The sequence below is a fragment of the Orbicella faveolata genome, unplaced genomic scaffold (assembly GCF_042242905.1).
Source record: "Orbicella faveolata isolate gen_17 unplaced genomic scaffold, um_ofav_v1 contig_13, whole genome shotgun sequence".
Taxonomy (NCBI): domain Eukaryota; kingdom Metazoa; phylum Cnidaria; class Anthozoa; order Scleractinia; family Merulinidae; genus Orbicella; species Orbicella faveolata.
Window position 1 is genome coordinate 10,872,501 of NW_028301540.1, and position 11,661 is coordinate 10,884,161.

Genomic DNA, 11,661 nt, shown 5'->3' on the forward strand with positions numbered 1-11,661 from the left:
CGCTCTTACGCGACCCATTACATGATCGTTAAGCGAAAGTGAAATAAACAAGATACATGACATCTCCCCTCCTAAGAATAATAGTAAGAAATAATACAAAGAAATAGTTGCTAATAAAGAGCACAGAAAGCCAATGCCTTTGTCCTTATTAATGAAATCTCACAGGACAAATCCGGGAACTAAGTGTCTCTGTCCTTATTAATATCACACGACAAATCCAGAATCAAGTGTCACTGTCCGTAAAAATCTCACACAACAAATCTGGAAATAAGTGTCTCTGTCCATGTAAGTCTCACGACATTGTCCTAGTCCTTAAATCAGGAAGGTGTCTTGACGACACGCCCACTGCGGGTTTTGATCACAGAAGTGCCCGAGCCTTGTTTGCTCTCCTTTGGTAGGTCGTCTTGTCCAGGCTTCTTTGGTGTTTCCTTAGCAGGTGTTGTTTTGGAAACAGGCTGCTCCTCTGCTGGAGGAGTTGGAGCGTTGTTCTGAGGGGCAGTAGCTGGCGTGTTCTCTATCGGGTTCATCACTGCTTCCTGTTGTGGATGAACTACTGCTCCTCCAGCTGTTCACGAGTGCGCCTTAGGTGTTTTCGGTTGCGTCGGAACACTCGCCCATCTTCTGTCCTAACTTGATATGACCGGATGTCTACTTTGGCTTCCACCCTTGCTTGGGCCTAATGTTTGTCTTTGCCTATGGACCTAAGGGGCTGTAAGCGAACTATGTCCCCAGGGGTGTAGGTCGTCTAGCTCTCTGGCACCTCGGTTGTAGTTGATGCTTTGCTTGGCCTTTTGGAGCTTCAGCTTATGATCTACATCTTCTGGTATCTTGGGTTTGAGGAGACTGCTTGATGTTGGAAGTAAGGTTCTGGTCCTCCTGCCAAAGATTCTTTGCACTGGAGAGGTTCCTAGCCCTTCACTTGGGGTGTTCCTCCAGGCCAATAAAGCTAGATGTGGGTCACTGTTGGACTCTATTGCTTTCCTCATGAGGTTCTTTGATACTTTGACTGCATTTTCTATTTTGCCATTTGACTGGGGATATCCTGGCGAACTGGTGACATGTTCAAATCCGTACTGACTGGCAAATGCACTGAATTCAGTGGAAGAAAATGGTGGTCCATTATCGGACACAAGCTCATCGGGAATCCCATGTCTAGCTAAGTGGCTCTTTAGTTTCCCGATGACTTCCTTTCCAGTTTTGGTGTTGAGTCTGTCAACTTCAAAGTAGCTTGAATAGTAGTCAGCAGTCACCATAAAGCTCTTCCCATCAAGTTCAAATAAGTCAACCGCAATCTTCTCCCAGGGTCTGGTAGGGATGGAATGGCAGATCAACGGTTCTTTCGCTTGTTCTGCTGGGTGGCTGTTGCAGATTGCACAGAGAGAGATATGCTGCTCTATCTCCTTAGTCATGCCAGGCCAATAGAGGACTTCTCTTGCATGGCAAAGGCAACCCTGAATCCCTATGTGGCTCGCATGAATCTTGGCTTTCATTTCTTCTCTAGCACTTGCAGGCACAACTAGTCGTTCACCCTTGAAGACCAACCCGTTTTGGAGTGTCAGCTCTTCTCTAAAGGGAAAGTAATCTCTGATTTTGACTGGTAGGTGGTCCTTTGTCTCTGGCCAACCTTCTCTGATTGTAGTCTTCAGTTCTTTCATAACTGGGTCTGATTCCATTACTGAGCGAATGGTGTTTTGTGTTGTCTCAGAGACAGGAAGGTACTGGACCATGTTTATACTTTCTGTATCTTTCGCTACCTCTCCTCTCATGATGTCTTCATTCCTTGATGACTGGATGAAAGCTCTGCTGAGAGTATCTGTTAGATTGTACTTTTGCAGTCGTAGCATCCTGCGCTGTAGACGCTTTGGTGCACTGATCAAACTCTTCTTGAAAATGCTCTCGAGGGGCTTGTGATCAGTCTCTATCTTGACTGGCCGGCCATGTACGTACTGCTCAAACTGTTCAACTCCAAACACAATAGCAAGTAGTTCTTTTTCAATTTGTGCATAATTAACTTCAGCATCAGTCATGGCTCTTGATGCATAAGCCACTGGCTGCCCTTCTTGCATGAGACAGGCACCGAGTCCCTTGTCCGATGCATCACACTGTAATTCTGTGTCTGCTTTGGGGTCGAAATACTTCAGTACTGGAGCTTCTGAGATGATCTGCTTCACCTGCTCAAATCTTCTGCCTTGAATGTCATTGTCCCACAGGAACTGATTTTGCTCTTTGAGAAGTTCTCTTATAGGGGCAGTGGCTGCAGAGAGATTAGGCGCAAACTTCTGGAGGTAGTTTACCATACCCAGGAGTCTCTTCACATCTTGTTTGCTTGTTGGGGTAGGCATCTCTTTAACCCCTTGGAGTTTGGCTGGATCAGGTTTCAACCCTTCTTCTGATATCACATGTCCCATAAAGGTTACTTCAGGAAGGCAAAACTTGCACTTCTCTTTGTTTAGCTTGATGCCTTTACTGCGGCAGCATTCCAACAAAGCTATGAGCCGCTGGTCATGGTCTGTAATAGCTGCGGCTTTCGTCTCTCCAACCCCATAGATCAAGATGTCATCAAAGATGGGTAGGACACCTTTCAAACCTCCTAAGGCATTGTCGAGGCGCTGTTGAAACTCTTCAGGCGCAGGAGAAATACCGAAGGGCATTCTGGTCCATCGATATCTTCCCCACGGGGTACCAAAGGTGGTGAGGAAACTACTTTCAGTATCCAACTGGATGTGCCAGAATCCATTCTTAGCGTCAACTACGCTAAAGACCTTTGCCTTTGATAATTCTGGGAGCAAGTCGTCGATTACTGGTAGTGGATAATGGTTTCGCTTCAGTGCTCGATTCAGAGGCTTGGGTTCTATGCAGAGACGTATCTTTCCATTGATCTTCGTCACAACCATTAACGACACCCAGTCTGGGAGTATCAACTGGCTCGAGAATTCCTTGACTGACTAAGCGATCAATCTCTTCAATGGTTCCTTGACAGCAATGGGAACTTTCCTTACAGGCAGAGCTACAGGTGGAACTGATTTATCCAGTGAGAGGTGCAGTTTCTGTTCCAGCTTGCCTTCTCCAGAGAAGACATCACTGTAGTCTGTAAGAACACTTGACAGGTTACATGTAGAAGTTTCATCAGATACAAGCATGATGTTGTCTACATTGACTGACATGAGACGGAATTGCTGTATGGACTGTGCACCCAGAAGTGCCTTGTACCCCTTGGATACCACTGTATACTCTGTAAGATGACTATCATTGTTGTTTGGGTTCCATGTCTCCAACTTGACACTCCCCAGTGACCTGAGCTCAGAGTTATTAAAAATAACCAAGGTGGTTGCAGTGTTAGCTAAATGTTTTAGTTCAGGATCCTTTAAAATCTCCTGATAAATCTCCACTGGCAGAATATTCACGGTTGCACCGCTGTCCAGTTGGAACTTGACTGAAGTATCCTTTAATACCAGGTTGGCGAATATCTTCTTAGGGGCCTCTTTGTCATACACAGAATCAATGGATTCAACCATAAGGCAGTAATCATCACTGTCGCTAGCTTCATGCTGTTCAACCATGTTCACTTTCGATGTTCGGTGACCTCTTGGGTGTTTTTTTCTTTTCGTTTCTTCCGAGTCAGCGGTGGTGGTTTGCCACACATTCCAGCAAAGTGATTCTTTTTTCCACACTGGCACATGTTTTACCCCAGGCAGGGCATTCTTCTTTTTTCCACAGCTGTTTCTTTCCACAAAATTTGCAGTCAATCTGTTTGACCTGCTTGCCACTTGGCGGATCACCTTTAGAACTCTTCTTGTCAACGGCATGCACATCTTCTGTATGATCCATGGTCTGCAATTGTTGCTTCGTACACTCGTTCACTCGAGAAATATCAATGCAGCTCTGAAGGGTTAATTTGCTTTCTTGAAGGAGTTTCTTTCGGATTCCTTTATCCAGTATGCCAACAACCATTCGGTCCCTGATAAGGTTGTCCATTAGAGCACCATAGTTGCATGTTTTTGAAAGTGAGCGCAACGCAGCAACGTAGGTATCAATCGATTCACCCACAGCTTGATCTCGTTTATTGAACAAGTAGCGTTCGTAGATCTCTTTAGTTGTACCAATACAAAACTCTTCTAGTTTTTTAAGAACGACATCTATGTCCTTTTTCTGAGCCTCATCGTCAAAAGCTAATCCATTGTAGATTTCCAGAGCTTCTTGTCCGATGCATGTGAGAAGCGTAGCTGTATGAAGTTCTTTACTCTCAGTTTTGAGACAAGAAGCGATTTCGTAGTTGTCCCACACTTGACGGAAGCGTTTTCAGTTAACAACAGTGTTTCCTTTTAGTTCAAGTTTGGAGGGAAGTGGCAGATGTGAGCCTACGTGAATGATTTGAGGTTGTGGAGCTGGCTGAGGTGCTTCGTCAGGCATGTTTTGCGAGGTTCGAGTTGTTTATGGCTGAAGAACTTGAAATTTCTCTAGGGAGAAATACACAGACAGCGTAGGAAGCTCAGTGTTTTCAAGGAAGTCGCCATTAAACGGTCCGAAATACTTCTGACACCATGTAACGTCTTGGGTAAGCTATAAGACAACGAACACTTTAGATCCGTAAGACATACAGCTTTAATGGCGTCTCCAAGAACTACAACAGCGGAAAGCATGGTTCGTGCACTCATGCATGACACCACGTCACTATGACGTATAATCGTTAAGCAGAAGTGAAATAAACAAGATACGTGACAATAACACAATGTAATTCTTTTGTAAATGGGGCGAGTGGATAACTATTTAATAATTCACAGACATTTACAACAAAATTGTTTCAAGGAAAACGTGTTAAACTTAGGGTAGCATAATAATTACAGAATGGTGTTAGAACGGAAAAAACCGCTCTAAAAGTCTATTTTATGTTTAAAAAAATACCAAAATGATTAAAATTAAGTGGAGGGAAATGAACCACTCGTGCTAACAGGGAGGCTAACATCAAATGCCCAACAAACAGTTTGTACAAAGTTGCACGAAACGGAAAAATTTATGGTCTTAAAACCGAAACACATCACCAACTATTTAACATGCGCTTTTCCGAATTTTCCCATGAAATCATTCACTTGTCAATCTTGTCACCGTCATTTTCATCCTATTGACTGCCCCTTTCTGTCTCTTTTTTTAAATTTATTTGATAAATACAACACAACGTACAATACTTACAGTAATTACAATACTAACAATTCTTACATTACTTACTAGCAAGCCGTCTTCTTGCTCAGCCCTGTCTCTCCTGAAAGTTTCAAGTTTCTCCCTGCAAAATGGTAGTCAGAGATCTTAGATAAATATCTTTCACCTTTTAGATCTAATACAGTTTTAGGCATTATATCATATTACGGGATCATTATGTCATTATATATCCAGAATTGTCTGTAAAAGTAAATCTGTATACATGTACATTATGTCAAGGTTTTCTGGGGCGACTTTTCTACCTTCAGATTTATCATTAATTTGAAAAATAATGAGCGAACCTACCTTTGTAGAGACAGCACTTTCAGCATATCTGTTGCTTTCTCTAATGCCGTCGCCAGCCTGTCTTCAATATTTGTTGCAGTGATACTGCTATCTACGTTAACATATACACATTTTTGTTGGTTTCTAATAATTATGAAAAACTCTTTTTGTCTATGTTACACTCGCGGAAAATTGGTTTCAGTTTAAATCCCTCAGAACCTGACAGGGGTTTCAATAATAATTTGTACAGGTGGGTAGGAGAGGTTTTGAAACCGGGTAGGGAAACTGGAAGGCCCTATGGGCCTTCCCTGCTAGGGGGGTCCGGGGGCATGCTTCTCCGGAAAATTTTGAAATTCTACACTCTTGGAGATGCATTTTCCTGCATTCTGGGGCAAAATTTAGTGCTCCTTTGCATCACCTAACTACCTAGTTTATTTAAAGAAATTTGAGTACAAGGTAGCACTGATGAATTCCAGCCAACAAAATTATTATATAAATTAATACACCTCATCACAAAATGAAATTAAACTGTAATGATCTTTCCTCACTGAGCCTACATGTCTTTACTGAGTTAAACAGTTTTGACAATCACTAATAATTTTTGAATGACATGTCTATATTGCTCTCTAAAGAGGAAACATTACAGATGCTTCTGAATTATCAGGGGCACCCAACGACCAAATTTCCCTGAAAGGTTGGAACGTCATTTTTATGGTATAGTACTACTTTTTAGGCAATTTAAAGGCTTATTTTGAACTATCAAGCTTCCAAAAATTTTAGGTAATGGGATTTACTGTGACGAAAATTGTAGGGTAAATGGAACAATCTCTGAAAATCTTAGGTGAACTTTCAAATCTCTGAAAATGGTAGCTCGATAATGTGGTGAAACGAAATTGTGAGATGAACTACTACAGTTTCAGTTGGTGAAACACTGTTCCTTGAATAACCTATCATCGAGATCTCATATGCTTAAAGATTCAGGTTAACTACTGTAGTGACCATGAATACATTGGTAAGCGCAAAATGTTATTAAGGCTGAGGACTGGTTAGTATTCTTCAGTTTCAAAAGCAGAATCATCTGACTCATAAGATTGGTCAGCTGCATGGAAGCTTGAAAGCCTCAACAGCAGCTTCAACCTCTGCTTGAAGACTTGCTGCTTCTACTTCTTCATTGACGTCTTCCTCCAGATCAGTTTGAATAGCAGTGTCCACGAGAATGGTTTGAACTTGAATTTCGGAATTGCCAGAGGTTGTAGCACCAAGCTTAAGATTTACTGCTGGAGGGAGCTTCCTTCTCTTCTTTGTCTTGCTCCAGGTTTTGACAGCTTCTTTGACCAGGTCTTCTGCCTCGCTTACTGCTGGCCCATTAATTGAGATCTGTAGCAGTGCCTCCAACATCTGATTGCTCATACTGCTTCGGAGTCTGCTCTTTATCCTCTTCACAGCACTGGCTCCTCTTTCCGGCCATGCATTTGACACTGGGAGGGAAAGGATGATTTCAGCAATCCATACCAACTTAAGGTAGAAATGGCCAAAATCAGTCCCCATTGAAAGGAGCCTCCTTAGACACCACTCTGTTGGGGTGACATTTTCAAGTTCTTCAGGGATTTGCCCTTTCAGCTTCTCCCATTCTGCATTTGCTTGGCGTTGTGACTCTTCATCATTTGGAAAGTGCTGATTGGCAATGTGGCCATTTCTTTGCATCTGTAGCTGGTAAACTCCGATGTCCCACGGTTTGGAATCGCAGTTGGATTGAAGATGTTGAGTGCTGAAACAACTGGCATAGAATCCTTGAAACGTAAAGTGATGTTCTGCTTCAATGCATGTACATAATTTCTCAGAAGGTTGTGAAGAACTTGCACCTCATACTCGTTACTTTGTAAGTCACAGGTGCCAAGTCATCCACTTTCCTGAACATCAACCTGAAGCTGTGTAATAGGTGTCTCTTCTTGCGCTATTTTGGTTAGTTTGTCTGTTGTGTGGTTGATTGCAGGAACAATATGGCCAAAGTTGACGGTACCGCGCTGGAATGCCTTACTCAGTGCTGCTAGTTCTGGGAGAACAGCCTTGAAAATGTAGATGGCACCAACAAACTTGAAGCTTTTCATTTTGGAGAGCAGGTACGATGCCAAAGCATCTTTGTCATCAATCAGATTTATTGCTTGTATGATAGGAACAAAATCTTCATACACCCCATCAACAGCATTGTCGACAGCCAGCGTGTTCTGCATGCTTTTCTGACCTTTTCCACAGCAGACCTTGCTTTATAGGATAGTTTCATCTTTTGCCAAGACTCTTGTGCTTTAACTAGAACTGCCATTCGTTTTGGAGAGTTAGCAAAGAACTTCCAGAGTTGCAAGAGGATTCCTTCCACTTGTGCGATATACTTCGTCTCGTCACTTGCACCAGCGCAAGCCAAGGCAAGCCTGTGGCAGATACAGTGTACATTTAGTAGCTTACTGTTAAGTTGCTTTAGTCGGGCAGCTACTCCAGTTTTGTGGCCTGTCATCACCTTTGCACCATCGCTTACCAGACTCAGGATGGCCGTCGTCACCAACATACTGTACAAAAGCTATCAACTGTTCCTTGACTGCAACGTCCGTTACTTCGTCGACTAACAGACCAAATGCTTTGGATGTCTTCAAAGCCTCAACTACCCTCTGCTTGAGTACTTTTCCTATGGTCAAGAAGATTTCAATGGTTGATCCTGCAGCGCGATGCTGAAAATGTTTCATCTTTTCTAATCCAAGCATTTTGAGTAATTTAAGAAGTGAAGGAAACTTCTTGTTCACCATCTCCTCCTTTGCCAACCAGTATACAGCCATAAAAGCATTGTGCAGAACTTCATCTTTGCTTCTCTCTTGGCTTTCAATTTCTTTGTGAAAAACTGACACTCGCCTGATCATTTCTGCTTCTACAGCTGCTGTATGTTTGGCACTCTTTACATGTTCTTTAAGAGCATCAGTTTTAAATCGTTGGGCAGGTGTGAGATTGTAGATTTTGCTGTTGTTCTTGATATTTGAGGTATTATGCTTCTTGCATAGAGAAAACATTCCGCCTTTCTCACCATCTGTTTCCTCCTTGTATATTAGCCACCACATGCCGGAGCGTGAATCGAAGGCCAAGTTGCGTTCATTAACCCATTGATGTTTAAAGCGGTCCTGCTTTAAAGAGGAATTACTTAACTGACCCTTTTCGGTGAGACTGAAACAATTATTCTTCTTGCAAGTGTAGTGATTGTGGATGATTTCTGACGGCCCAAATAGCTTTAAAACTGAATCATGATCAAACACGTCGGTACTTGCTGCACATGTCTGGCTTCTCGAGAGAAATTGCACGGATTTTCCCACATCTGGCACGGTTTCGACATTGAAGTTTGAAACAGGAAGGGTTTTATTTTCACCAGGGGTATGTGGCTGTGAAACTTCACTTTCTAATGAACTACGTTCTGAAAAATATTAAGCTACAAGGCACTCAGAGTAAGACAACAGACAAGTAAGCTAAACCTTCAAATTTTATTGAAAGCACCCAATCGAAAATGATACAAACGAATCGGCTGTTGGCGACTGAAAAGGCCAGCTGATTAAGTTCAAACATGGGGAAATGTTCCTTCTATTCTACAACTGACCTTCTGACGAGGAAATCTGCTTTGACTGCTTTTGTCTTGGTTGGAAATATGCTAATAAATCCGAACGCGATGGCCTTTTGTCTGTCATTACTATGCATATTGAGTCCCAGTCTCCCTCGATTATTTGTCCATGTAAATGCCTGGCAAATTTTCTGCCGTTATGTTCGCTACATTTTAAGACAATTTTATTCACTTCGTGTGAAGACTTCAGTTCACCTTTGCACAAGACAAAAGGGAGGAGTAAAAGCACGGCATTTTCTTCTTTTATAATTTAAACTCAGTAGATCATGGGACTTTATAGTTCTTGTACGAATTCAAATTTAATGTTTATCTGGTCCGATCGAACAGTTTTCAGGCGGGTACTCGGTTCTTCACAAGCGGGTCTTTCTACCTGCTACCCGGCTTCTATTGAAACCCCTGGAACCTGGCCGAGATTCAGAGAGGGAGTACCTCTACACCGCAGAAATTAAGTATGTCTTCTATGCAATTTCTATTCAATTTCACCCTGCTGACCACCATTACCCAGGCAATTACTCTTATCAAAGATTAAAGAAATACTGATTTTCGACCCGGCGTGAACATCACGATTTAACTGACAGATTAAAACAACCCAACAAAAGTTAAGTAAACCAAAATTTGGAAAGAACAATGGTAGAGACGCTTTACGAGCATCCTGGTATATTATTATGTCGTACTTTTAGAGAGTAAGGAGACGGGACGATATCTACACGCTACATTCAGAGCTCTCAAACAATCCATTACCTTCAATACCATCTAGCAATGTTGGTTTCCACATTGAGGAACTGGAAGGAATGGTGACCGGTATGGCATCGCTGGTGTAGCATACATCGAACATGTTGCAAACTGTGCAGGATAGAAATAGCGGTAATTGTCAATAGTTCTGTTAACCTTTGGTTAATTATTTTTCTCCTTAAATGTTACACAGTGACATGTAAGAAAACACAGCAGTTGTCGATGAACTATAACTTCTAAACAAGTATTCAATAAATTTATTTAAAATTCTTAAAGCATTGTGGAACGAAACACTCCACACTCTTTTATTTGTTAATTGATGATAACTGACAAATTTAAAAGTTACCTCTCCTTCCATCTGTGGAGGATGTCTCTCCAGGCCAGTAGAACATACCCTTTACATGACTTTGCGCCGATAGCCATCTTAGAGCCCTTAAGTAACCAATTAGAATGTACTGAATTATCAGTGGTGACGACTGGGTATAATATTATAACATTGTCCTTTCATGATGACAATTTTAACATTTAGACGTGTCAAAGTTTTTGACATAAAGCCCGGCTAAATCGATGGTGCCGCCCAGGACGTCTACAGTAGTGAACCCGTGTGTCCAGTCTTTAGTTCCATCTTTACTACAACAGCCTTCTCAACTGACTCAATAAAGGCTTGTTAGCATTGATACACTGCATGCACGTGTATACCTCACGTTTCCTTCTCCCTCACTCCGTTCGTACGAAGGAAAATCATTTTCCTTCTCCAGAACGCTGAAGCATAACACAAATACACAAGACTGTAAGGCAGGCAGAGTGAGAGCACCTGCCCGACGATGCTTTAATTCATTTCACACTAAGCTAGGCAAATAAGTACAAACAATGTGAGGAGGGAAAACTGGCTACATCTTTACGACTCAAAAAGCCTAAGTAGGAAAATATTTAGTTAGTTGTAACCTACTTTCCAGAGAAGCTTTAACATACATATTCTTAGCTTTCTCTGATTTCCATCGCCCGTGAAGCATTAATAACCTATCAGACGCACCTGATTTCATAAGATTGTCTGCTATAAAGGTAGCACCGCCTGATCTGAGGCTATGAGTACTATAAGGATGGAGTTAATCCCTATAGCTGAAAGCGATTCTTTAATTAGCTCTCTACACCTAGTATAACTTAGTTTCCTAGGGCCTAGAGTATACAAATTGCCCTTCTTGACAAATTTAAGGGTTCTAAAAATGTGAGCAGATGAACTTAGATCAATACTTGCTCCTGAAAAATAACGGGCTAATAATGAATGAGGACATGCAAGGCCACCACTTTTAGAAATAAACACAATATTGCCTTGCCTATACTGATCAGTTTTGCTATGCTTAACATTAATCTCTAGATGATCATCAAAAACTACAATATCCGAAGCCTGTATATCCAAAAGCTCATTAACCCTGAAGAGGCCATAAAAGCCTAAAACAAAAGTTAATGCTGTACGTAAACCGCTAAGATTACAGCCTTCATAAGCAAACTTAATACAAATTCGACGTATCATATCAGGAGTAATAGGCTCCTTTTTTCTGACTGGTCTGCTAAATACACGTTTACTAGCCTCCACAATGTTGCGGGATAGTGCAGAATCAACTGGATTACCTTGTATCCCGTATGGAATGAGATCATGGACCCATTTTAACGCACAAAACGCAGACAAAACAACAGCATATGAATTTTTGGTTTCGTGAAGATTAGACAGGTATTCAGATATAAGTAACCTATCACAGGGCAAAACCAATCTTAGGCCTCTGGACTTCATATAAAGACAGAAA

At 41.8% G+C, this 11,661-nt stretch overlaps 1 protein-coding gene and 1 pseudogene across 1 annotated transcript; both read right to left on the reverse strand.

The window, feature by feature from the left end:
- Nucleotides 1-2,945: 2,945 nt before the first annotated feature.
- Nucleotides 2,946-3,560, reverse strand: LOC149114965 (uncharacterized). Its single transcript, XM_089285623.1, has one exon. It carries the CDS (start codon nt 3,558-3,560, stop codon nt 2,946-2,948), a length of 615 nt encoding a protein of 204 aa, XP_089141749.1.
- Nucleotides 3,561-6,524: 2,964 nt separating this feature from the next.
- LOC149114966 (zinc finger protein 862-like) lies at nt 6,525-9,194 on the reverse strand (annotated as a pseudogene).
- Nucleotides 9,195-11,661: the final 2,467 nt, after the last annotated feature.